The 26,726-nt window shown below is 34.3% G+C and overlaps 4 protein-coding genes and 1 long non-coding RNA gene across 5 annotated transcripts; 4 read left to right on the forward strand and 1 right to left on the reverse strand.

The window, feature by feature from the left end:
• Window positions 1-8,720: 8,720 nt before the first annotated feature.
• Window positions 8,721-12,002, reverse strand: LOC133693658 (signal recognition particle 9 kDa protein-like). Its single transcript, XM_062114919.1, has 4 exons — window positions 11,781-12,002; window positions 11,386-11,454; window positions 9,222-9,315; window positions 8,721-9,050 (listed from the first exon to the last, which is right to left on the reverse strand). The coding sequence occupies exons 1-4, from the start codon at window positions 11,850-11,852 to the stop codon at window positions 8,974-8,976; spliced, it is 312 nt and encodes a 103-aa protein (XP_061970903.1). The 5' UTR covers window positions 11,853-12,002; the 3' UTR covers window positions 8,721-8,973.
• Window positions 12,003-15,096: 3,094 nt separating this feature from the next.
• LOC133694120 (GABA transporter 1-like) lies at window positions 15,097-18,979 on the forward strand. Its single transcript, XM_062115568.1, has 7 exons — window positions 15,097-16,338; window positions 16,429-16,551; window positions 16,719-16,813; window positions 16,931-17,117; window positions 17,232-17,362; window positions 17,459-17,674; window positions 18,323-18,979. Exons 1-7 carry the CDS (start codon window positions 16,131-16,133, stop codon window positions 18,716-18,718), a joined length of 1,356 nt encoding a protein of 451 aa, XP_061971552.1. The 5' UTR covers window positions 15,097-16,130; the 3' UTR covers window positions 18,719-18,979.
• Window positions 18,980-19,690: 711 nt separating this feature from the next.
• LOC133694271 (uncharacterized) lies at window positions 19,691-21,995 on the forward strand. The gene is made up of 9 exons (XM_062115761.1): window positions 19,691-19,706; window positions 19,798-19,860; window positions 19,994-20,164; window positions 20,377-20,508; window positions 20,763-20,902; window positions 21,285-21,410; window positions 21,497-21,649; window positions 21,750-21,855; window positions 21,988-21,995. The coding sequence occupies exons 1-9, from the start codon at window positions 19,691-19,693 to the stop codon at window positions 21,993-21,995; spliced, it is 915 nt and encodes a 304-aa protein (XP_061971745.1).
• On the forward strand, window positions 21,996-22,867 carry LOC133693750 (uncharacterized). The gene is made up of 3 exons (XR_009842177.1): window positions 21,996-22,185; window positions 22,264-22,343; window positions 22,694-22,867. It is a non-coding gene; the product is annotated as an uncharacterized LOC133693750 (long non-coding RNA).
• A 484-nt stretch (window positions 22,868-23,351) lies between these two features.
• On the forward strand, window positions 23,352-24,534 carry LOC133693566 (PRA1 family protein F2-like). The gene has a single exon (XM_062114798.1). It carries the CDS (start codon window positions 23,614-23,616, stop codon window positions 24,211-24,213), a length of 600 nt encoding a protein of 199 aa, XP_061970782.1. The 5' UTR covers window positions 23,352-23,613; the 3' UTR covers window positions 24,214-24,534.
• Window positions 24,535-26,726: the final 2,192 nt, after the last annotated feature.

Below are 26,726 nucleotides of genomic sequence, written 5' to 3' on the forward strand. Positions count from 1 at the left end.
GAGAAAGGGAAGGGGCATTTAAATAAGAAAATGCAGAAACAAGGAGGGGCTTGAGAAATGAAACTGCCGTCTCTGTCACAGATATGAAGGTGGGTCCCATACCAAAGACCTTGGTTTTATTCCCTTTTCTTCTCCTCGGTTGCTTTTATTATTGTTACTGTTTAACAAGACCATTCACACCTACAGATTTTCAAGTGTTTTTAATTTAAAAATATTTTTTGAAATAGTATATTAAAATAATTTAAAAATATAAAAACAAATTAAAATTTTGAAAAATACAGTTATACCAGACACCGCCTTCACTTCCAGACATGCCATGTCTTTTCTTTTTCTTTTTCTATCCTTTCTCTTTCCTTGCTGTACGTTCTTGCCATTTTCGGTTACAATTTTCAAGCTCCATGCATAGCATGACTGCAGGTTTATTGGTAAATTCAAAATTACTTAAATTAATTTAATAAATTATTAAATCAACTTTGATGCCATGTCAAGTTTAATATTCGCGGTATGAAATGTGCTAAAATTAGAAGTTCTGGGCATGGCCTGTACGAGAATGTGTTCAGAGTTGATTTTTAAAGTATTTTTATTTGAAAATAAATTAAAATAATATTTTTTGATATAGGCATATTAAAATAATTTAAAATATAAAAAAATAAAAAAAACTAAGTTAAATCTCCAAGCGGAACCATAATCAAAAGCAGGAGCAAGATTTCATCCCAAGTAAACAAAATGTATTAGATCCGAGACCAGATGAACAATTACTCCAGAAATATTTGACCTCCCATGCCTGTTCGTCATAAACATGGAAAATCAAAATATTATTATAGATCAGCACAGGATCATTGTAAATGTAAAATAAATAAGATAAAATCTGTAATAATTATACAAATTAGTCAAAGATCTTCACCAATTCAAGCTAGATCTCAAGGCATGTGAGATTTTATACCGAAAGAGGGGTTGTTTCGAATCTACATTGAATATTATAGCCAATGCACTTGTTATTTGTTTGTGTCAAACCATGGTTATTAAGAGCTTTTTTTGAAATGTAGTTACGGTTATTTTTATAATATTTTTCATGTTAAAATGTATTAAAATGATGCTTTTTATTTTTTAAAAAATATTTTTAAGATTAGCGCATCAAAACGATTCAAAACATACCAAATAGATTAATTTTTAATAAAAAAAATTAAATTTTTTAAAAACACGAGTACAACCACGTTTCCAAACGCCCACTAAATCCAGTGTCGCTAGACAGATTTGATCAAGAGAAAATTTGTGATTAAAACACATTCAAGGAAGGGGTTTGTTTGAATTTTTTTTTAAAATTAATTTAACAGATTAATCAAATTGATATAGCTAAATTATATCAGGTGAAATCAGTATAATATTGTTTTAATAAAAAAAAATATTTATCTGTATTAATTCAATGAACAGCTATGAGAGTCATTTTCTAGATCAGATCCGAAGTCAATCTAGGAAATATATCCTGAACTCAATGATTTTTGGAGTTTTCATTAATGTCACTGTGAGTTATATTAAATGCTTTTTTTCTTGATATATATATATATATTATATATATATATATATATATATATATATATATATATTACACAGAAGTCTCGCAAATATATTTGCATTTACATCTTTGAATCACATGAATCATGTCTGCTGTACAGCAATTCAACGTGAAAAACGGAACCATATATATAAAAATAAAGTAAAATTAAAAGTTTATAAATTTCTCTAATCAAATAAATTTATGTCTCTATTATTTTTTATAGTATTTGATATTATAATAGCGATTAATTTTTTTAAAAAAATGTTTAAAAATATATTAATATAATATTTTTTTATTTTTAATATCAACTTAACAAAATTATTTACAAGCATAAAAATAATTAATTTTTTTGAAAACATGGCCTCTACGTGAAAACAAACCGTGCCGCTTGTATCATAATAATACAAACCGGGAGATAGCAAAGATTAATGAAAAGCTCTCACTTTTCAATAAAAACAAATTAGTATAATAATAATAATAATAATAAATAAAACCGAAGAAAGAAGGAAAGAAAGGTGCGTGACTCGGTGGCTGGCTAATTATAAACGAAACGCCAAGCCCGACTAGTTCAGCTACCCCTTGTTTTTTACCTTGCTAATCAACCTTTTTCCTCTCTGTCTGCGCTGCTTATCGATACGTCCGCCACTCGTGGGCCCCTTAAACAAAGCATCCTATATAGCCGTTGTAAAAATATTAACCAGATGGATCATGCCACGTGTGAATCTATGCCCTTAAAACCTGACACGTGCCACAAGGACTGCCTGATGAAAAACCTCCTGTGTGCGCATCGCCTTGCCTTTGCCTTTTTGCTATCCTGCGCCCGGGGAACACGAATTAGGAGTGTTCTCGTGTTCTGTTCGGTGACTGACGGGCGTGGGGCCCGTTTCCGTTGACTTTACAGTAAGCTCTCCCTTCCAAGTTACATCCATTATATTTCCTCTCTATCCTTTGACTACTAATGTTAATATTTTTTAAATTTATTATTATTATTTTTTTATTTATATAAATGTTCAGATCAACTTATATATATTATAATTAATTTAATGATTCACTAATTAGTCTGTGAATCTAATAAGCATGTAAAGCACTATTCTTAATGAGAGGCATGCAAAGTAATATTCAAACCTAGATACAAAGAAAAAAAACAAGCCCCTGTTCCAAGACCTCAATTGCAAGGTGTTTTTATTGATAATGCAATGTGGAGTAATCTTCGCAAGGTGTTTTTTTAATTAGTGGATAGAGCGCGCTCATAATTGAGTTTTGTGACGAGGGTATTTTGGGTATAACATACTTTGGATTGCAAGCCAAGCCACTGCTGTGGCAAACGACTTTTGCAGCTTTTGCACCCCCTGACTGCTTTTAAATGCCAGTATTGCCCTCGTGACAATACGACAGGTTTTAGACACTGTGACTGAGGAACTTGCTCGCTAGCTGGTAGGAGTATACAGGGTTCTTTTTGGAATTAAATGAGCCGGCAGGGACGGAATAATCAGTCACTTTTTTTTTTAAGCGTGTTTGAATGGCCTTTGAAAATACATTTTATTTAAAAAATTATTAAATTAATATATTTTTAATTATTTTGATATATTAATATTAAAAATTAATATATATATATATATATATATTTTAAAAAATATATATATATCACAAGACACCATACACTAAACACCGTAACTTAACTTTTCTATAACAAAAAAATAATAATGTTATAGTTAATTGTCATCATGTATTAAAAAACCATTTCAACCCAATAGCTTAAACTGTTATATAAAGTTACAGATATGATTTATATTATTTTCTAACACACCCCTTAAGTGAAAGCCTTTTGGATTTGAAATTTGCACAAATCCACATTACAATGTGCTTATTTTTTATCAAATAAATAAGAATGGTGAGATTCAAACTTGTAATCGCTTAGTTATTTAGGTTCTGATATTATATTAAAGAATCATCTTAACTCAACAGGTTAAATTATTAGCTAATATTCTAAAATATAATTTATATTATTCTTTAATATCACGGACATGATACATTTTTATGTGTAATGCAGTTAAAGAATTTTTCTTCTTTCAATGCATATTATTTTTTAATAGTATAATTATTTAAAGTACATAAAAATATTCAAAACACAAAAAAAAAAAACTACAAATTGATTTAAACAACACCCATGTTAAAAAAATTAATGTTAAATGACAACAACATCCATCAATTATCATCGGTTTTCGAGGGTAAATTAATTGAGATTGTACTAATGAAATATCCACTGGACATCAAACACATGCACAAGAGCATTTTCAAAACATCTTCGGGTATTCAAATTGCCAGAACAAAATGATTTTTTCCTTTGAAAAATAGTCCTTCAATTCTAATCGTTGTAGGCTCGTAGCCTTTTTATACCTTAAATTACATCGTTGACCATGATTATAAATCATGATTCAAAAAAGGGCATGTTTCTACATTGAATAATTTTACAGTTCAATAATTGAAAGTCACACATTTTCTCAAAACATAAGATCACCAGACACCGCCACAGTGTATTGTTTTCTTATTTAGAAAGAAAATGAAATCCTCAGAGTCTTGATCATGAGTTATATTACTATACAAGTGTCCGAGCAACACCGAATTATTCAGCGATTTCTCTCTAAATAATTGTTTAGTACATCACGAGAAAGAAAAGAAAAGTTGAAAAAGTAAACTCGGAGTGCTGTTATTTCTCTCGGGCACAACTGAGCAGACAAACGAAATTGCAATTTCGTTAGTTAACCTTTGCCCAGTCTACAAAAACCCTGTCCGAGGAGGGACAAAACAATGCAAGGGTCATAGTCCAGGGGTCCTCGACACTAGGATAGGCTAGCTTGTCTTTCCATTCCCGGTCATACTTTGTGTCCTACCATCAGAAATATGGCGCCCGCGCGCGCACGCATCCATCCAAAGTTCTATTTTCACGTGAGAGGAAGATGCAACCATAGGTTTATTAAATAATTCTTCGGTGAATAAACTCGTAGCTAGGATCGAGGGAAAACGTAATTCAACACGGCCCGTCTAAAAAGGACAAGATATTCAACACGGCTTGGAAATGTAAAGACAAAGTAACCGAGCATAGGTCAGATCGTTCTAGGTTTCGGACTAATTTCATGTGGCATGAACTTTCTTTTTCTTCTTTTTTATTCTTAAGTAGAGGTTGGCGTCGACTTTCAAGTCTGTTGATTGAAGGTGTAACAGAGGAAGACAATCTTTTTCAGAGCCTGGAATAAACTATAGCCACATGTCTAGCTTGTAGACTTGCAGTACAAAACTTGTCCAAGCTCCCAAAATTGTCTACCTCCGACTTTCGAGTCCCATCGAACTCTCTCGGCAACGTTCTCACCGCTCAAACTTGGAGGGTTCTATTAGCTTCGGCAATTCCTGGCATGTGCTTTGACCTCGAAATTTTGCTACTCACTCATTGCCCATTCCACTTCCAAGTTCTTTCATTTTTTAAGAAACCTCAAATTAATCCGAAACCTATTCACTAATTCTTAATTGGGTTTAAGATGATAACGTTTTGAATTTGACTTTTGTCAATTGGAAAAATTGAAAAGTTTAGATGGTATCTAATCGAGAAAAACCGGATACATTAGAAATGAAATTGATAAAATTACTTGCTTTGGATGAAATTGAAAACAAGCAATGTGTTTTGGGATGAAAATGATGTTTTCCCTTCTGCTTTATCTTTTGCGAGCATAAATTATATTTTCGTTCCTTCTTTTTTAAGCAAAAAAACCATCTGGAACCCTTTCCTGATGTTGTTTTTTTCCATTCAAACACGGATGACAAATTTTGCGCCATGTCATCCAAGTTATGTTCATCACGTCACTAGCTAGGTTTAGCCCGACAAGGCAAGGAAGCCATGGTGTCAAAGACTTAAATTCCTAAACGCATTAAATTATATATCAACTAATAGCTTCTTTGGAAATATGGCTAGTTTTTAATTTTTTATATTTAAAATTATTTTTTTTATGTTTTTAAATTGTTTTGAGCATTGAGAATAACTTTTTAAAAAATAAAATATTATTTTACTAAGCTCGTACGTGAACAGAAAAAAAAAAAAGGATCTCTTCGTGTGCTTGCAATAGTGGGAGGAAGAAAAATTCAAGTGGAAACATAAAGTTTAATAATTTCTTTCTAACAACGTTTGAATTTGAGTCATGTGTTATTTACTGCCCAAAAGAAAGCATAAAATGGAATAAAAGCAGAACGTAACTTGTTACTTTCTCATAAAGTTGCTGCATAATAATGGGAAAACAACTGTGGCATACAAGCATTAAAGCAGAATTATGCAATCTGGATTCGAGGAGTTTATACTTTATCAACAGTTTATTTCAGGATGAAATCGGAGAGAGAACTTTATCTTTATTCCCAAAAGGCAAAGCTACGAAAGCACGGGATCTTTTATAGCATTAATTGACACACACACGTATGAATATCTGGAGCTAATCATGATTCGGTCACATTGGTCCCCTTTCATAGCGTTGCTGCATGGTGAATTTGCTCGCCTTTTACTCCCACTATTTGTAGCTAGGCAGGCAGCATATTCTTGCTCCGACTCCCTTCTTTATTTCGTCCAAGCAAGTAGCAATCTGTTTTTCGGACTCGGGAAAGCAAGCAAGCTAGGAATACAACGCGCAGCAGCATTTTCCCCTTTCCTTTTGCTATAATTAACAGTCCAGGAATCCTTGGAAGGGCTTCAGTTCTCTTTTGGTCCTTTATTTCTCTTTTGAAACGGTCCGGATCAAAGGAAATAACAGCTACTTGCCCATATGCTCTCATAGGTAAAATAATTCTCTTGCGTCTTGAACGTGGTTTAGATTTGGTTGACTTGTTTTATTGTCAAGTCCAAGCATTTTAGGTCTGGTATGCATGCCAAACCCACGCTATTTTGAATTTGATACATTACTAAATCCAGGCATCTTGGGTTTAGTAGGCGTGCCAGACACATGTTATCGTGGTCATGGATCTTATATATACGTCAAACCGTTTTAAAAAATCAAATAAAATCTAAATAAAAAACTTAATGAAATTGATTTATCACTGTGGGAGGGCTTTAGTTCTCTTTTGGTCCTTTAATTCTCTTTTGAAACGGTCCAGATCAAAGGAAATAACAGATGTATATAGTTAATTTACTATGAAGCTACTTGCCCACATGCTCTCACAGGTATGAACGCAAATAAAGATGGCAGCATAACCCCGAGAGAGTAGCTTCATATCAAGCTGGAGCTTTCTCCTTGCTACTCCCTCTGTTTTTTTAACATGAAATCTGATCATATAAAGGAACAATTCACTTTGTCGTGGCTTATACCCACCAAAAGCATTCTGTCTATCTGTCCCGTTAAATGAAGAATATTTTCTCCAGGGATTTTTGCTTTCATTTCTATCCTGACGGAGGGAAGGGAAAGGGGTCGAATTTCAAAAGATTTCAGGGCACATGGATCAAACACTTTGGCGTTTTTGGGGTCTAAAGCAAAAGAAGAAAGAAAAGGTTGGGATTGCATTGGGATCTGAAATAAATGAGACACTTTAAGCTTAATGAGGTACGGCAATGATATACTGTCTCGAGAGGTCTTTTCATTTTATTGTGTACGCGAAGGATTTGGCGAGGAGACAAGGCATGTTCTATCCTTTATGTGCTGGTGTTGCGATTGGACGGAGCCCTGTAATTTTTAAGCTGATAAAAATTACTTTTTTCCATCTGAAAATCAATTTGCAAAAGCATCTTCAGTCGCCGATCACATCGCAAGAACTTACTCCGACGAACTGTTTTGTAACGTGGTACTGATTATTCAAGTATTTTTATTTAAAAATATATTAAAATAATAATATTTTTTTTCTTTAAAATTTATTTTTAATATTAATACATCAAATTATCAAAAAATAAAAAAAATTAATTTAAAATAAAAAAATAAAAAAAAAATCAAATTTATTTTTAAAACATTAAAACAAGCAAAATCTTGCATTATCCAATTATTTTCGGTTGAATTGAGAGAGGGTGAGCTTCAAATAATAATAAGAAAACACTGCAGGTTTCCATCTATCCTTTCTTCGTAGGAAGGGATGGAGGGGGTAAAGTAAGATTTTCATAAATTTCTTTCATGATTTATTTTTGAGAAATACCAAATAACAAGAAAAGATTTGAAAAAAATTATAAATTATCTGGAATAGTTTTAACGTGGGATCAAGTAATCTAATACTTGATCTATATTCTTTTTTTTTTTTCTTGTATGATCTAGCATCACTCATTGTTTTTGGGCATGCTACAAGGCTGAATTTTAATAAATGAAATGAAAACTAGTTGAGAGATATCACTCGGCTGAAAAACTAAAGGAAAAAAAATAATCGGCCGGTCTTGTACGTTTGTGGCAGGTCAAACACGACATGTGCACTTTAAAAAATGGTGGTCCTCACCTCACGCGCTTCCTTGTGTGCTAATATTCAAATACAGACATGACATCGGGGATACATGCACGGACTCAGCGCACATTAGCCAAGCAAGGATCAATAATTTAAAATGCACGCTGCCGTTTACAGACTATGGGCCTTTAAAATCCAACATGTTTTGGCAACTGGATGATACATGAATTACCAGGGCCGACATTTGATCTCACTCCTGCCTTGTAAGAAATAAGAAGAAACATCCAAAGGAGTGGCGCTTATGCCAGTTGGTAGAGGCCTCACCACCGTAGCTAAACCTGACCTGTCCTGATGGTCCACCTGATAAATGATTAATTTGATTAAAATTTAATTTATTTAATTTATTTTTTAAAAAATAAAATCATTTTTTTAAAGAAAAAATCATAAAATCGTAACCTAGACGTTACTCCGGGACCATCTTTAGATCAAGTTTAATAACAATATCACGCGAGAGCACGCCTGTGGCTTGTAACCAAAGACAGCGTTGCTGATGTTTGTTTCGAAACAGCAAATAACCAATCCCTGATTCCTTTTCAAAATCTCCACAACCAGGCACTCACTGATTGACCTGATCAGGATCTGCTTATGATAGATGTACTTAATAAATACATGCCCGGACTACTTTGTCACGAACAATCATCAAGAAGCATAGATGGAGTCCACTCATCTTTTTTCAAGGATGCAAGAGATGCTGATTGTGGGAAGCAGAAAGCGACCATACAAGAATCAAACAAATGTCAATTGGAAAAAGGGCAAAACAAAGGCACCATAAACAGCAATAGCGAAACATCAATAGACCTGAATTTTAGGAAAAATCATTGCCAGAATAAATGGGATCATCGGAGCGAACAGCAATTTTCCCAGTTTTCCAATGTATGACTGAAGGCACAGAACTCTAAAAACTCGTTTGATTCCCGACAAGTTGTGTAAAATATGTCCAAGTCCTCTTTGTTTAGCAATGGCTAGCTAGGTTATTGTTTCCTTCCCCTCCCTTTCTTCCCTGCCCGTGCTTCTGTCTGCTCTTTCCCTGTAACTTCTGAAACATCCGCTGCATCAAGATAAGAAACACAAGAAACGAGTAAAAACTTGTTAGATCAACTTGGACACATCAAGATCCATCGGTTCCTATCAAATTTAATAAAATAACTGCATTTTAAACTGAAATAGGTACAAAATACAGTGCAATTTGGAAACAAAGAAATTCAGAGATAGATTGTACCATCGGGGCCCCTAGACATCAAAGTAAAGAATAGGTTGTTCAGCTTCTCCATCTTCTTAACATCCTGTGCCTGGTCTGTCTTGAACTTAAGACACTGGCAGAAAAGCACAAACATTAATATAGAGGCATTGCTGAAAAAAATAAATAGAATTCAGATACCATGGCAATTAAAGTGAAAGCTATTTGTGATCAACTTGTTTCCAAAAGCTATGAATTGTGCATAAAGGCAACAAACACTTGAAATTGATTGTTGACAGGCCATGGAAATTATTATTATTAAATAAAAGCATGCTGGAATGTGAACAAGAATGCCATGGAAATAAATAAAAGCAAGCATCCATGGGTCCTCTCTCTCTCTCTCTCTCTCTCTCTCACACACACACACACACAATGTTAAGGTTGGGGAGGGCCGGAAGGGGAGTCGGGCAGCGGGAAAAGGATGCCTGGAATGTGAACAAGAATGCCATGGAAATTAATCATTTGTGAACATAAGAGCTCTTAGTGGGGGGGAATGTCCCTAGGTACCTTAACTATAAGGGGGCCATTTTTCAGATCACTGTCAGCTGTAAAGCGCCCTTCCATTCCAACATCTTCTCTAAGAAAAGAAAGAGCTATAAAAGCCTCTATCATGCTAATGATATGATAAGCACACTAGGTGCATCAAAAGAGAAGGAAATGCCAGATAAACATGATATCCCTTGGTTTCTGGTTAACTTTCTGCTGAGTATGCTGGTCGAGTGCATGTCTGCCTTATTAGTAGAATAATTTCTTCCAAAACTTATCAGCAAGTGCATAGCAAAACCGATATAGGCACATCAAACTCATAAAAAAGGTTGTGAGGTTGCACAGACTACTATTTAATTTGAAGTAAAACAGATGTGAATCCTATTGCACCATTCCATTCACCCAAGAGCATTCTTGATCCTAACATTAGATAAAGCAAGCCTGTCATCATCAGGGCAGCCATGAACTCACCTCAATTAAACTTTGATCTCAAACCAATTAAGGGCAGCCTAATCCAACAAACATAGGTGACAACCTCTGAATCCAATCTGATCCATTAAACAATGTAACATCAAAATTACATTTGACATCAAACTGTAGAAAGAGCCCCTTGTTCTGACACTGCTGAGACCAATATCTCACTGCATGGGTTTATAAAGTTCAAACCTTTTAAATCAGCTTCATGCACATTCTTCAATGTTTTTGATGTAGCATGACTCAACATAGTCATGGCTGAAAACAAACTTCTTAATCAAAACTAAACGCCACCTTAACAATCCACTTTTCCCCTCTCAACCATCGATATTATAAGTAATATACATATTTTACATTCAAAATCATAAAAAAGTCCACAAAATACAAACACTCAGAGTACAGGAACAAGAACCTGCCCAGGAGCCTCCAAGGAGACAGAAATTAGTTCACTGGATCAAGCAAATCAACCCAATCATGCAAAAAAAGAGAACGCTCACTCATGTGATTTATACAAGTAATACGTCAAAAAAATCAAAGCAATGAACAGTCCAACCTAAAAAGAGCTCTCTCCCATTCCATTTACATGCATCTCAAGTTTCCTCAAAAAATATCTTAGGCTTCTTTCTCCAAACTGGTCCGCAAAATTACCAATGGATATAGATTAAAATCTACTTTTTTTCATGTGCTAAATGCTTCATTCTGGTAACCAAGCAGGCCACCTATTCCCCAAAGCAATCCAAGTGAATTTTACATTCATTAAAAGAAAGCATCCTCATGCAAGAATTAAATCCATCCAAATACAGTCAACTTACAAGATAAATTGCAAATGCAAACAAGCACTCAATTAGACTGCGCAACTAGTTCAAGAATTTGCTTGCAATCTCACCAGCCAAGAATGTCATGCATAAAACGGCTAGAGGCCATAAAAACCCCTAACACACACAGACAGAGAGAAAAAAAGAGAAAAAAAACCAGCATACTTTCCGGTCTCACAAAATTACATTCTAAACCATATACAACTCCTCTCAAAACAAACACTCCGATTCTTATATGTTCTACCCTCAAATCCACTGCATTCATCATAGAATACTAACATTGCAATGTTTTATATATAAACTATGGCAAACTCATATAAAATATAAGCACAGATTTGAACATGCCAGCTTAAACTGAAACCGATAAGTACCTCTTTGTTGTCGGTGACCTTGAGAACCAACTTGCCATCACAGTGTCTGTACTTCATTACATACCGCGTCTATATCCCATTTTAATACCACAATATAAACACCCACAAAAATAAATAAATAAATAATATAAAATAAGCAACATAAAATAGCACATTCTTACGGAAAATCCGTATAGTTTGTTAAATAAAGGAGAAAATAGAATTAATTATTTCGATCTTAGAAAAATCAAAAATCAAAACGTCTTCCTCGACTACACTACTACGATGCGTTACTAATACGTCAAGCCAAAATGGGAAATCATGAAATAGGAATAGAAATTGGCTCTGTTTCCTTCAATTTTCTACGCAACCAAACAGAACGCAATCTAAAGAAAAGCAGGGAGAAAGTAACATACAGAATCGGGATCGGCACGGAACAGTTGCACGGATCGGTCAACGAAGTCGTCCCACGAAGTTATGTAAACCATTGCGTTCAGAAAATAATAAAAGTGAGAGAGAAGTGCTTGATTTTCACAAGTGGGGAACTGCCGTCGACACAGTTTTGGTGAAGAAGAAGAAGAAGAAGGCACAGAGAGATTTTGCTGGAATTTAAGGGATGGGCTTTTTCTTTAAAATTCGTGTTTATATTTAGGGCCGCTTTACAAGCCATGTAGACAGAAAGATTTTACATAGGATTTTTTTAAAATATTTTTTATTTAAAAATATAATAAAATAATATATATTTTATTTTTTAAAATTTATTTTTAATATTAATATATCAAAATAATATGAAAATATATAAAAAATAATTTTAAATAAAAATAAAATAAAATAAAAATTTAATCTTTTTTAGAAACAATTTTGAAACACAACAAAATTATTAAAAAGAACTATAAAAAATTAATTTGATGTTTTTTTAAAAAAGATGTATTTTTAAAACTCACACAAATACAATTAGAAATATAATAATATTTATATCTTGAAAAATTAACATTTATATCTTCTTCTTTTTTTAGTTTAATCTTGAATTTTATAGATGTGCTAGTGTTTAATATTACGTAGTAAAAAATCAATTAAAAAGGGCTGATTATTTATAGGACTATTATTTTTTATTCGATGACTAGGAAGCTTTGCAATATTAATATTATAACTTTGTTATCTAATTAAGTTTATATTACAAAAAAAATATAAAAATCCTCATGAAATTACCATATACCTACTCACGTATTATTTTCTTTAGAATAATATGACCACGGATTTTCCATTTATGATAAAACATTTGAAATATATGTCAGGGTAATTCATCTTTTTACTGATATACAATTATTTTCAAATTATGTGATGATATATTAGTCTTTTTATATTTTTTATAGTAAAATAATTTCATGACATTTAAAAATAAAAAATAAAAAATAGACTTGCATCCAGGGACTTTTTAGACTTGTCAATTTTTTTAGTGTAGCAAAACAAACAACTTAATTACATTTAAAAGTAAAATCTACTAAACTATAAAACTTGTTGACCTGGGTTATTATTAAGTTGATCTAGGAATTTTTTTTAATAAATATTATAAAAAAAAAACTTGTTAATATATGTATTTGGGTGGGGCATGCTTTTTAGACACTGAATGTATTGTCATTCGATAACCAAATGTTTCTTTTCACGATGATGTTTGAATCGTCTCGATAACCCTTTAATGATACTAAGATGTATGTCATCAACTTGGATCTGGTTTGGCGTCAATAATTTTTTCTTTTCTTTTTTTATTTTATCTCTCTTCCTTGATTTATGCACTAACCATTTAAATTTTCAAAGCATTCATTCAATTTGTTTTTTTTTTAGATTCAATCCCTTTTTTATTATTATTTATTTTATTTGGAATGATTTATAAAATTTAATTATTTTTTTAAATTTCATCCTCCTTTAATTTTTTTCATGTTTCAAATTCAATCCCTATTCTTTTGATTGCTACTTGTTTTACTTGAGATAAATTTTTATTTTTATTTTGTTTGCAATACATTCTTTGTATGTTTTTTTTTCTATTAGATTTGATCCTTATTATGTTGATTATTATTTTTTATTACCTTGATGAAAAATTTAAATTGAATTTTTTTTATAATTTCATCCTTCAATATTAAATTGATTGAAAATTAAGATTATTAATTGAGCCCAAGTCTAAAAGTTCACATATTGTGTGTTTTAGAGATTAACCAAAGTTTAAGAAGTTTGATAGGGTTTTTTTTAAAAAAAACTCATGTTTTTTTTTATTCCATCATCCAACATTTATTCAATTAGATTTTAGGCTATGTTATTTTTATTTATTCGCTTTCTGTAGATTTGTTTCATAAAAATAGGTGGAGGATTAACCCAATATAATCCGATCGAAAATCTAAGTTGACATGTGACCCAATCAACCTTAGAAAAATCCAATTAAAACCCATGGAATTTTTTATATTTAATTTTTAATTTTTTCCTCACAATAATGTCATTTTCACTTTTTTTATAAAATAAAAAAAATTGGTTGACGCAAGTTAACCGTGGTTAACTCATCTAACCTGGGACATGAATCTTGCCCTAGGTTCACCTCCCGTTCGGTTAGAAAAACTATGGAATTTTTCACTAATTTTAAAAATGATCAGGTTATCTTGGGTCTTTTTATTTGTTGTTAATTGTTGAATTTTCTTTGGCTATTTTTTAAAGTTGATGTTTTTTTTCCCCTGATTTCACCTTCAATATTAATTTAGTTAAGAATTGAGCCTTTTGATTTAGTTTGAGTCTATAATTTTATAAGTTGCAAGTTTTAGAGGTTAGTTTGGGTTTAGGAGGTTAGGTTTGCTTATCCTCCTCTTTTTTTTTTCAGGCTTATGTTTTTGTTGTTCTTCCATTAATATTTATTCAATTGAAGATTGGACTCTTAATTTTTTTCATTTGCTTTATTTATAATTTTTCATTAATTTTGAAAATAACCTGGGTTATTTTGAGTTTTTTATTTATTGTTTTATTTTTTCAATTTAGTTTTCTTTAAATAAATTTAGTTTTTGAGTTAAAGTTGATTAATGGATGAAATTTAAATATTAGATTCACATTTCATGATATTTTGTTTGATTTGATTTCTAAGTCGTTGCTCTAACAATGTGTGTAGTCTTTTTTAATGTTGTCATGCAATCTTTTACAATGATATTAAAATCTTATCGATGAATTTTTTTTAGTGATGAGACAGCAGAGTACCAATGAGTCTTGAATGAATTTTTTTTATTCTTCTTTTAAATATGATACTAACATCTTATTTTTTATATTTTTTCTTCCTTTTCTCTATTGAGTTCAATTTTTTGTTTGCTTTATTTATTTTCAACATATTCTTATAATCATGTTATTATATTAAACATTTATTAAATCCAGTCAATTCAATAAATTTAATCTTAATTTTTTTTCTTCTTTAAAACTGTTGGTGTTACATGTTAGGAAAAAAAAAAGACCTAGCATCTAGCGTAGAACATGCCACTTAGTTGTTCCATGCCTATTAAAGAAAACAATTCTTCTAACGGGTTATTTGGAACCTTGAAATTGAACTCAATTTTATGGATTAAATTAATTTTTGTGAGAAGAATCTATCGAGAATGTTGATTTGAATTTAAAATGAAATTCAAATTATAAAAATAGAGAAAAATAAATTAACTTATTTTTATAAATTATAAATTATATTCCAGCTCCCTTCCAGCAATGGCCTCTCTCTCATGTGGTGAAGAGTTTATTTGTGGAATCACATGCAACAACTCTCAAGCATTTTGCTTTAACTTATCAAATCCGGGTAAAAAGTTTTCCCAGAAAGTGCCCAATACAACTCTTACTCACAAATTGCTTCAGGCAAATAGCATGCTTCTGCCATTAAAGGATCTTACTTTTCTAGTGTAGAATATGGAAACGTGGGTCATTGGAAGTTTAATAAAAACATCATTTGATTCGTTTCAGAAGTCTAATATTGATAGTCTTGTTTTTAGAAGGATTGTTTCTGGTGATGGGTTTAGTTTGCGGCGTTATTAAGGAAGGCGGTGTGGTTTGTTGGGGATCAAGACCAGCTAATCCGGGAGTCTCAGCTGTTTCCGGTGAATCTGAGATTTTAGCCTCGGGAAGGGGTTCTGGTTGTGGTTTGTTCGGGTTTCGCGAGGATAGTCATGAAGTTGAGTGTTAGGGGAATATTGAACTGGCTTCGATTCCAAAGGGCTCGGGGTTTTTGTCTATTGCTTCATCAGATTACGCTACTTCTGGGGTTAGAGAAGTTGACTTTAGTTCTGAGTGTTCATGGGAAGCCCCTGCACTAGATTATAGCCTCCCTTTCCAGTTGTGTATATATGGGCAGTTTAGTCATTTTGTTATATTGGAATTTTTTGCTGACATAAAATGGTTATTTTGCAGATTGCAGCGGTAATAATATAGAATTTGGGGTGTTTTTTTTTTAATTAAAATATCTTTAAAAAAAATTATTTTTTTATATTAACATATAAAAATATCTAAAAATATTTAAAAAGTAACTTAAAATAAAAAAATATTTATTTTTAAACATTTTTAAAACAAAAAAATAATTGGTATCTTGCCTTCTCAAATTGTTCAGAAATTTCAGCGTTCAATTTTCAATGGCTTTGATCTTTCTTTATACAAGAAAGTCAAAAAAAAAGGCCGTCCATTTCACTATCAAATGGACTCCTCACTTGTTGTGCCGTTACTTGCTCCACCGGAACACCACAAAGCTGCAAGAAAAGGTTTAAAAAATGTCACTTAACTCGACAGGGAAAGCTGATGAAGACGAAAGAAGAGAAGATGTAGCTGTAGCTGCAGTAGAAAGACAAGATTCAAGAGAAGTTGATGAAGGCAAAGGCACTTGGAAACACGCAGCGTTCCATGTTGCCACAACAATTGCTACCCCTGCTGCTTATGCTCCTTTACCGTTTGCTCTCGCTTCTCTTGGCTGGCCCCTTGGTTCTCAATCCTTTCTTTAATTAATATTTTGAAGATTGAATTAGAGGGACTGATTTCTGACTTGAAAAAAGATATGTCTTTTGGGTTCAGGGGTGAGTAGTTTGGTAGGTGCAACACTGGCCACCTGGTACTCCAGTCTATTGATTGCGTCTTTGTGGAGATGGAACGGGAAGAAGCAGATCACATATAGGCATCTCGCAGAAAGCATCTTCGGTTATTCTCGCTAATTTCCTCTTCATTAATCCCTGCTAATAATAATAGTACTTGAATTCTATAACTTAACACGCGAGTGCTTTGTACTCATATCGCTTGGTTTGTTTTGTAAATGGGATTCTTTAGTTTTTTATTTGCTTCACTGTTTGTTTTTCTGATTCTTGAAGGATTCTGGGGTTACTGGTCCATTGCATTTTTTCAGCAGGTGGCTTCTTTGGGCAATAACATTGCAATTCAAATTGCTGCCGGCAGCAGCCTCAAGGTTGGTCAATATATAATACCGAGTGATCTTTATTGTGCATCATTTCCGTTAATTTTCTTCTCAATTCGGTCTCGTTTTGTTGTGGGATGGGGAAATGCTGGATTCCTTTCTCGGCAGGCTGTTTACAAGCACTATCACAAAGATGGTACGCTGACCTTGCAGCATTTTATTATCTTCTTTGGAGCCTTTGAACTTTTTCTCTCTCAACTCCCTGATATCCACTCGTTGAGATGGGTCAATGCGTTGTGCACGTTCAGCACGATCGGCTTTGCTGGCACAACAATTGGCGTGACATTGTATAATGGTAGGCTTGGCAAATTTGCATGTCCGTCTTTTTGTATCTGATTTGTCTTCATTTCTCTCGTAAAAATGGTCCTGTTAGTGACTCAAGCAGTTTCATGTTTTCTGCACCATTTAGGTGAGAATATGGATAGAAAATCAGTCAGTTACAGTGTGCAAGGGAGCTCCTCTCTTAAGAGATTTAAAGCCTTCAATGCTTTGGGGGCAATTGCCTTTTCATTTGGAGATGCGATGCTTCCAGAAATACAGGTATCAGACTACCAAATTATTTTCGATTACTCCTTCGGCCGTTTTCATTGGTTCTCTACATTTTCAACATTCATTGAATGACCGTTTTCATGCCAGAACACTGTAAAAGAGCCTGCAAAAAAGAACATGTATAAAGGTGTATCAGCAGCATACACCGTTATTATCTTGACTTACTGGCAATTGGCATTCTGTGGATACTGGGCATTTGGGTCAGAAGTTCAGCCTTACATTTTGGCTTCTCTGACTGTTCCAGAATGGACAATTGTCATGGCAAATCTCTTCGCAGTTATTCAGATATCAGGATGCTATCAGGTTATCTTCATAACTTTGCTATGACCTGGAGGGTTGAATATAGCATATAATTTCTATCATCCAGCATACTTTACCACTAAAGGACATTCTAGTGTCCTGGAAAAATACTCATGTCGGATGATAAATAGAATAAGCTCGGCCCTTCTACCAAAATATAGGACATTTTAGTACTGGCAAAACCCATTACATTACCACTAAACTCTTAATGGTTTTGTGATATGCCATTAGCATTTTTTGATGGATGTCCACGAGACTTTTTTCTTATCAAGAAACATGTTCTGTGAACCTAGGCAAAGTCACTATCTGCATCTCAAAAACACTGCGAAAAAAACTTGAGTTATAGTACTTTTTTAGCGTTGTGTATTTGTGTGTGTTATCGTGAATTTAGTAACCTGTTCTTTAGTCTTTCTGTCTTTTTTTAAAAGATTCATTTTTTTCCCATCTTGATTGCTGTTCTTTCTAACTTTCCCTGTTCCCATACATATTCTATTCAAAACAGGTTCTCACTTCTGGTGGCTGGCTTAAATTCTTTTTTAACCAGTTTAAGATCTTGGGTGATTCCTGGTTGCAGAAAATTTAAAGGACACTGATTTTCTGACCATTCTTCTTATACTATGTAACTGTTCCACTCACACTTTCTTTATTCAGATATATTGCAGGCCAACGTATGCCTACTTCGAGAACAATATGCTGCGGAGCAAGACTGCCAGCTATTTCCCTCTCAAAAACTGCCTGATTCGGCTGGTGTGCACCTCCATTTACATTGTTCTTATCACCCTCATTGCTGCAGCGATGCCCTTTTTTGGTGACTTTGTATCAATATGTGGTGCCATTGGGTTTACCCCGTTGGATTTTGTTTTCCCTGCCATAGCATATTTGAAATCTGGAAGAATGCCGAAAAACATGGAGCTTCGCTTATCAGTGCAGCTCCTTAATTTAGCGATAGCTACCTGGTTCTCAGTTGTTGCAGTATTGGGTTGCATTGGTGCTGTCAGGTTTATTGTGGAAGATATCAAGACCTACAAGTTCTTTCATGACTTGTAAGAATTGATATTGATGCACCGATACAATGTCTCGATATGAATTTTCTTGTACAGGAGCATGAAAGTTAGCCACAGATTATCAAACTATATACATTGTAATCTACACACATTTTTCCTTCTTGCCATCAGTATATCCTGTAAAACCCCTGGTTTGCCTGCTCCCTTTTTATCAAAGATGGCAGCAGATTGTTTAATATGTCTTTTGAATTGTGAACATGATTTGATATTGCTTGGACACAAGATTGATACATTTGATTTCATATTTGATGGTTTGGGACAGATGGAATGGTGATACGGAATCAAATTTTGTTCATTATGAATCGGTTGAAGGGGCTACTTGTGGATAAAAAATCACTATAAAGTGGTTGAAATTTTTCCAGAAACCCTGAAGACATGCTTGTTTGCCATCGTTTTTTGGATTTGCAATTTGAGAAAAAAAAAAAGTCATTTGGATCGATCTTTTGACTGCCTTTGATATAAATCGAATGAGACATGCTTTGGCTAAAACCTCTGTAAGAGTAAACCAAAAACAGGTCCAAACTCATAAAGCATTATGGAGGTGAATATTTTATGCAAAATCCAATCTCCGACTTTGCTTCTCAGTCACAATCCATGCTAAAATTATTCTCGGGGACCAAACAGATCCTCGTGAATTGTCTCTGTACTCGATCTCATATTTTAAGAGGAGCCAAGAAACCAAAAGCCACAGGGGTAATAATTAACCGAGGGACTGAACAGTTTGTTATAAATTTCATTTCAAATCAAGGACATCTATATGCACTGTCCGAGTCTTTTCATTTCCTTGGCGTGTTCTCCTGAATTTTTCTTTATAAAAAGCCTCCCCTTCTATCTGTTTTGCTCCCACTCACTACTCCAAAACAAGTACTTCCCCTGAATTTTTCTTCATAAAAAGCCTCCCCTTCTATCTTTTTTGCTCCCACTCACTTCTCCAAAACAAGTACTTTGTTCTCAAATGGCGTTCCGTCGAGGTTCATCTTTTAAATGATTTGATGTTTCTTTCTGCGTTCATCTGTTTTTATGGGGTTTATCTTAATTTTGTACTTCGTCTTTGGCCTGCAGATTTTGCCAGTAATTACCAGTTTCTTGGCGCTGCATTTAATGGAGACCTCAACCTACTGAAAAGTAAGTAAATATTGATTTTATAATTCTCTTTTTCTCTGTTTTGTGTTTGGGGATATAGTTAACATCGAGGTACATGGGGGGTTTTATCCTAGTTTTGGAAACATATTTCTATCTTTATGAAATGTTGGAGCAGGACAGGCAAATGAACTTGATATGGGAGATGGTTTAGAGGAAACAGTAGCAAACATCAAGGATTTGAATGGTCGAACTGCACTGCATTTTGCTGCAGTAGGAGGAAGGGCTCATGTTTGCCGGTACCTTACGGCAGAAGCTAAACTAGATGTTAATGCGAGAGATGGGAAAGGTATATGGCACAAATTGGATTGTTATAAATTTCAATTTCGAAAGAGATTGTATTTGAACCATATATCATCTCGCAGCTCCATCTTTTCAGTTTTTATCTTCATTTACGATACTGGCAAAAAGTTTGTTTCTCTGCTTTCTAGAGAATATGCTTGTGCAGGTTCTGTGTTTCCGAGAAGTCTGTAATGGAAATGTTCTCTTGCCTCTTTCCAGGTGAAACTCCTTTGCACAATTCTATTACAGCAGATCGTTATCCAACCGCAGTTCATCTTCTTGAGAATGGGGCAAACCCGAATGCAGCAACCGACAGCGGACTCACTCCTCTCCATTACGCTGCAAAGTCAGGTTTTTGTACAAGTTTCACTTTGAAGTTTATAGTTGTGGACTAGTTCTTTGTGCTTTTATGTTTTATTTTTACATGATAACCTTTCTGTTCTGTGTGGTTTTGAAATATCATTGTAGTCACCATTTGATATAGCTGCCATGTATTTATCATCCTTGAAAGTCTTTCAATGATGATAGACACTACTTAAGTCGTGGTAATTGTGCTTGATCCATATATTAGTTTTAGTTTGTGTCATGTACTCTTTTTGTTTCAGGGTTGAAGAAATTTCTATTACTGCTGATTTTGAAAGGTGCTGAAGTGGATGCAAAAGCTGATTCTGGCACGCCATTGAAGTGGGCTGCAATTCATGGTCAGAAAAAAGCTGTTAAAATCTTGTTGGATAATCATGCAGATGTAAGCGTTACTAGTTCCTAAATCTTTCTAGACAATAGATGTGTTAATTGTTTTTAATGAACTGGAAACGTTAGCTTGCAATTTTCTGTTCTTGTCTATCTTGCTGAAACGTTTTCTGATGCTGTCCCGTTCCCTTGTTGCTTTTTATCTATCAGGGGGTTATTTTTTTCCTTTTGGTTTACAAGTGAATAATTTCTTTTACAAATTGCAGCCAAACATGATTTTTTATTTCATTCATTCCCCCTTGGTGGCATCCATTTTGGCTTCGTCATTTGACTGTGTAAAGCTATTGCTTCAGGTATGATTCTGATTTGATTTTCATATCCCATTGCTTTGAGGTTTTTAAATTTTGCCTCATCATTTTACATTGTTTTGTATTTAGGCTGGAGCTGATCCAAACACTTGCTCTCTTGGGATGACACCGTTAGAAGTGGCAGCTTCTAACGGGGAGACACAAGTTATAAGATGCTTGCTGAATGCCGGATCTGATCCAAATGTGACTAATAGTGTGAGAGCTCTTTTCCTCTTATTGAGTTTCAGTAATTTTATCATATGTTTACTTGAATTGAATGCGTACAATTGACTGTCAAACAGCTTGGTTTAACACCAGTTGAAGTTGCTGCTTTAGGTGGTCATATTGAGGATGTCAGAATTCTCTTGCCAGTTACATTTCCTATTCCAAAAGTTACTGACTGGAGCTTTGATGGAATTATGAAGTATGTTAACTCAGAAAAGTTCGAAAGAAAGGTTAGACTCGATAATCTATCTTATGCATAAAGAGCTAATATTCCTGTGCTTAATTTCTAGCTGCATTCAAAATTCTAAGCTGTGCTGAATCTTCTCACAGAGGAAACTCAGAAAATTGGAGCATTTTTTTCTGTCAACATCTAAGGGAGAAGATGCATTCGTGAGAAAGGATTATGTTAACGCCATCCGTTGGTATACGGAGGTGAGCTTTGCTGATTCAATCTATATTTCTCCACACAACTTTCTTCCTGTTCTTTTACTATTATTATTGTTTTACACACGCGCGCGCGCGCGCGCACATATATCTGAATTGTTTAACGTTTTGGTTGAAATTGCAGGCTCTTGACACAGAAGCAGCTCTCTAATCTAATCAAACGTTTTTGGCAGAAGCATTTATTTTAACCAATCGAAGTCTGTGCTGGGCTCACTTGAATGAAGGTGATCTTGCCTTGAGAGATGCTATCGCTAGCCGGATGGTGCTGCCTTCCTTGCCAAAAGCACACTATGCTGAAGGAGTTGCCTGGAATTTATCAAAAGTAAGTAGATCGTCACCTTCATCCGTCTTTCTTTATTACCGTAAAAAATGATTCGTCTCTGACCATTCATCTTCTCAGGATTTCAAGCGTGCAGCAGAATCTTTTCTTACTGGTATGCGGCTCGATCGAAAAAACAGGCAGCTAAATGATCTTTTCAGGTATACTGATTGTTACAGTCACATGGTTGATTTCCTCTTCAAAATTTTCAGCCCCTAAACGCCAGTCTAGTCCTTGTAGACTCAGCCATTTCTCATCAATTTAGTTTGTCCCACAAACCCAAGAGGTTTCCCACAACTCTTTCAATATTGTAAACAAACAGAATACACAACAACAAACAAACACGGCACATTACAGGAAAACTCCCAGGTCAACAAAATTTGCTTGTATTGGGGAAAAAAAAGGAGTTAATATATGAAGGGCAATCCATTTTTCTGATATCTTTGATTGCAGCTCCACCTTTTATGATTGCCTGCTGCTGTTGAATATCTCCTATTGCTCTTTACTGCAGGGATCATAGAGAGATTCTACAAGCTCTTGACATGCCTCCAAATATGTGAAATTTGTACGCGTCCTTTCTTAGTGGTCATGCTGACGCTCAAACAATCTGTGATTCCTGTGGAATCTTTTCTTGATTGACTACAAATCAGAAGTTTACTTAAATGTTCTTTAGAAGTTTATTAATAATTGCCATTTTCTTAATATAATTTTAGTGTTTACAGGTTATTTGCCTAGAAAATTGCCTGGTTATTTGTCTAGAAAATTGGAAGCCGGATTTTTAGATCTTGGGACGTTACAATTTTTAAATTATCAATTTATATTAAACACACACTCTTTTTTTTTCCTCTCCCACGATGCTAAAAAGTTTTTATCTCGAGTCATTTTAGTTTTTTCTTGTATCAGTATATCAAAAATAAATTTAAAATATAAAAACAATCATATATTTCACACCATAATGGTAAAATTTGGGCCATTTTTGTATTGTTTAATGATAATTAGTATTTTAGCCATTATTTTTTAATTTTCTATCTCTTAAAACTTTTTTAATTTTTTTTTAAGAAAAAAGAACAAAAATGAAAAACAGCAAGCGAGGTCAAAGGAATGGAGTCCAGTAAACACGGCAATTCTCTCTATAAAGATTTACAACGTTTGTCTTCATTATTGGGTCCCCAATTTACTCCCCATTCCTTGCTGACCTTTCTAATTGGCTACTTTCCTTGTTGAGCTTTGTCTCGCTCGCACATTATTGCTTAACACGGCGTCGTCTTCACTAGCCCCTGAGCTCTGTCTCGACAAATATCTAACCATTGAAAAACCAAATGCCCTCTAAAGAAATAATACTGATCGGTTGTAGAGATCCACAAGATTGCCACTCTCTGTAACAGCGAATCGATCTCCAATCTCTCCCTCTCTCTCTCGTTCATTTCTTCAATGACTTCTCCATATCCAGCTCCAGCTCCAGCTCCGTACAATTCCCTCCCATCCGCCGCAGCTACATCCACCTTCCTCACCCGCTCCGCCAATACTACAACCAACTTCTTCGCCACGCGCCGTCCATGGCGCGAATTGATTGAATTCTCCTCCTTCACGCGCCCGCCCTCCTTCGGCGAAGCCACAATCCGCGTAAAACGCAACCTCAACTACTTTCGCGTTAATTACACTATGATAATCCTCTTTATTCTCTTTTTAAGCCTCTTATGGCACCCTGTCTCGATGATTGTCTTCTTAATCGTCTTTGTCGCTTGGTTTTTCCTCTACTTCTTTCGTGACCAGCCACTGGTGATTTTCCATCGTCCGATTGATGATCGGGTGGTGCTTGGTTTGCTTTCCGTCGTGACTATTATTGCTTTGATTTTCACTCACGTCTGGTTAAATGTCTTGGTATCGGTTTTGATTGGGGCTGCTGTTGTTGTATTACACGCTGCGTTTAGGGGAACTGAGAATTTGTATTTGGATGAGCATGATTTGGCTGATGAAGGCTTGTTTTCTGTTGTGGGGAGTCCTATGAGAGATGGCTATACTCGCGTTTAAAAGTAAGATTTCTTTCGGAATTTAATTTCACACGCACAAGTCAGGTGGAATTTGGTTTCGGCAGGAGCAGCTGATTTTCTCTCTGGTTAGTTGACCAATCTTGAGTTGAATCGATTTTTTCATAGTTTTTGCTAGCAAGTATTATTTTTTGATGAGATGAGTGTGTTGTAAATGTGGTTGTGGTGAATCAGTATAGATTTTTGTTAAAAAATAGATGGTTTACTACATGGTGTTCTGTGCCTTATTTGAAAGGTGCAGTAGTACTTCTTATGAATGATTTCTTTGAATTTCAATGCAAAATGTGTTCATTTCTTCGTTTTATTGTGTTTGTTTTCCAACTGCTATTGATGATATAAGTTGATTATATATCTATGTACACTTAAATTTGCACCGATTTTGTTAGGTTAAACTGAAGACAGTTCAGTATGTATTATTCATAGAAAAGTAAATGAACGATGGTGTTTTTTTAGATCAAGGGGGTGTGCGTGTTTATCAATCTGGGACTTGAACGAGAACCCTAGCTCGTGTAGTGCAAGAGCCCCAGTGAGGTACTAGCGCATAGGTTTTATTGCTTGTGTTCTTTCTTATGGTGTAAACTTGGCTATGATACACAAGCATCCGGATATAACATGGTTACAAGTTTGGTGCCATGGCGGAAGACCTGGATCTGGAACTTATAAATGCTGGTGGAAGGATTGGGAAGAATCTTTTTTAAAAAAAAGAATTGTTGGAAGGTGGGATTGTCTCTGAATTTCCCTTTTCTTGGCCTTAGAAGTGGCATAAGTGCGTAACGGTCTCCTATTGTCCTCCTTTTTTCATGAAAAGAGACGGTCCAGATGGTTGTTTGCCCATGTGTTAAGAAGCATGAATCTTTCATTATAAGCTATATGGTGTACAGTCTCTCGAAGTTTATCATCAGTATTAAGGCGGAATTTTCCTATAAAGGTGGATCTAATGCATTTTCCCCATGTGAGGAAAAGTTTTTCAATTGAAAAATTGACAAGGGAAAGTTAGCAATGTTGCTGTCACTGGCCATGCAAAATCAGTGCCTTGCCTGTTGTCACAATCCTTGTTTTGGTGACTTTAAAAGCTAGTTTTGGTATGGGTCTCCCTTTCCCCGTAGTTTTTTGAAGAGTTTTTGGTTCCTATCTTGTTTTATGCCAGATTGGAGGAGTGTTTCCATAAAAGCTTCAATTTATATGGGGTCCCGCGAGTGTGTTAGGTCATTTTCCTTTGCAAGTAATGATGGTTTAATGGTGTTATCGCTTGAAGTACGTTAACCATAATATCTGCCTTGTGCTTATGATCATTCCACGGAGTCTTATGTATTTTCTGTGCATGTTGTTATTGCCTTTGCAGCATTAATTCAAGAATGTTATTGCTTAGTGATTTTTTTTAATTATTGTTTATTTGATATTGACAAGGTCTCGTGTGTCTTATCTGTCTTTTTAGCAAGTAAGAAAGGTAGATTATTTGGCTGTTTACTAAATCCTTTCCTATAAAATTGATTCTTTTCGAGTAACAATACAATTGAAGATACCTCGGGATGTCGAACATTGAGTAAAATCCATGGTGAAGATACCTCTGTAGCTCGAGTCATGGAACCTCAGACTATCTTGCAATCCTTCAATCATCACGTTCTCTATTTCCATGTAATATGCTGGCCAAGTTATGCGACTTGCAAGCCACCGTAGAGGTTATCAGAATCCATAATCTTCACAGCATTTGTCTGCTTAGTTTCCTTTTATCCCATCATCCTGAGTGGACTGGTGGTTTTGTTTAGAGTTTGGATAGCTGGCTGGAAGCCTATGGCTACTACAGCTTGTACCGTTGAAATTTCACTCTTGCAAAGATGAAATTTGAAGGTTTAGGACGAGTTCATGCATATTATATTTTCGTTTAAATTCACGTCATGATATGTTGTGCAAGCAAATGTTTTTGGCAGTCTGCTTGTAAGAACTTGTGTGGCTGTATTGTACAATAGACATCCTCATGTCCGAAGCTTTGATTGCATTGTACACTGCAGCAGACATCCTTATTGTAAGGATTATATTCCTTGGCATATTTGGATTATATTTTGGACATATGCTATTCATTAAACAATTTGTATAAAAAGAAATCTTAATAAAATTCGGTCAGTTGTTGAAGTTAATATAAAAAAATAAAAATAAAACACAACATCGGGTTGAATCTAAAATCTCCTTCTTATATTTCTTGTTTAGCTCGAACTTTAAATTAAATTGTATAGAAATTATATTGATGTAATTCCGTTAACTTGACAGATTAAAAAAACTTGGATGGTTAATAAAAACATGGTGGGGGTTCAAAAATATTTTTAATATAATTTCTTTAAAAAATACCGAGATGATGACACATCGGATTAACTTGGGTCAACTTATGTCAACCCACGATTTAAGTTATGATCTTCATGAGTTTAATAATTTTTTTTAAAAAAAATTATTTTTATTTAATTATATGATAAAAAAATCTTTAAAAAAATTATTTTTATTTAA

Source organism: Populus nigra, chromosome 5, assembly GCF_951802175.1.
Source record: "Populus nigra chromosome 5, ddPopNigr1.1, whole genome shotgun sequence".
NCBI lineage: Eukaryota > Viridiplantae > Streptophyta > Magnoliopsida > Malpighiales > Salicaceae > Populus > Populus nigra.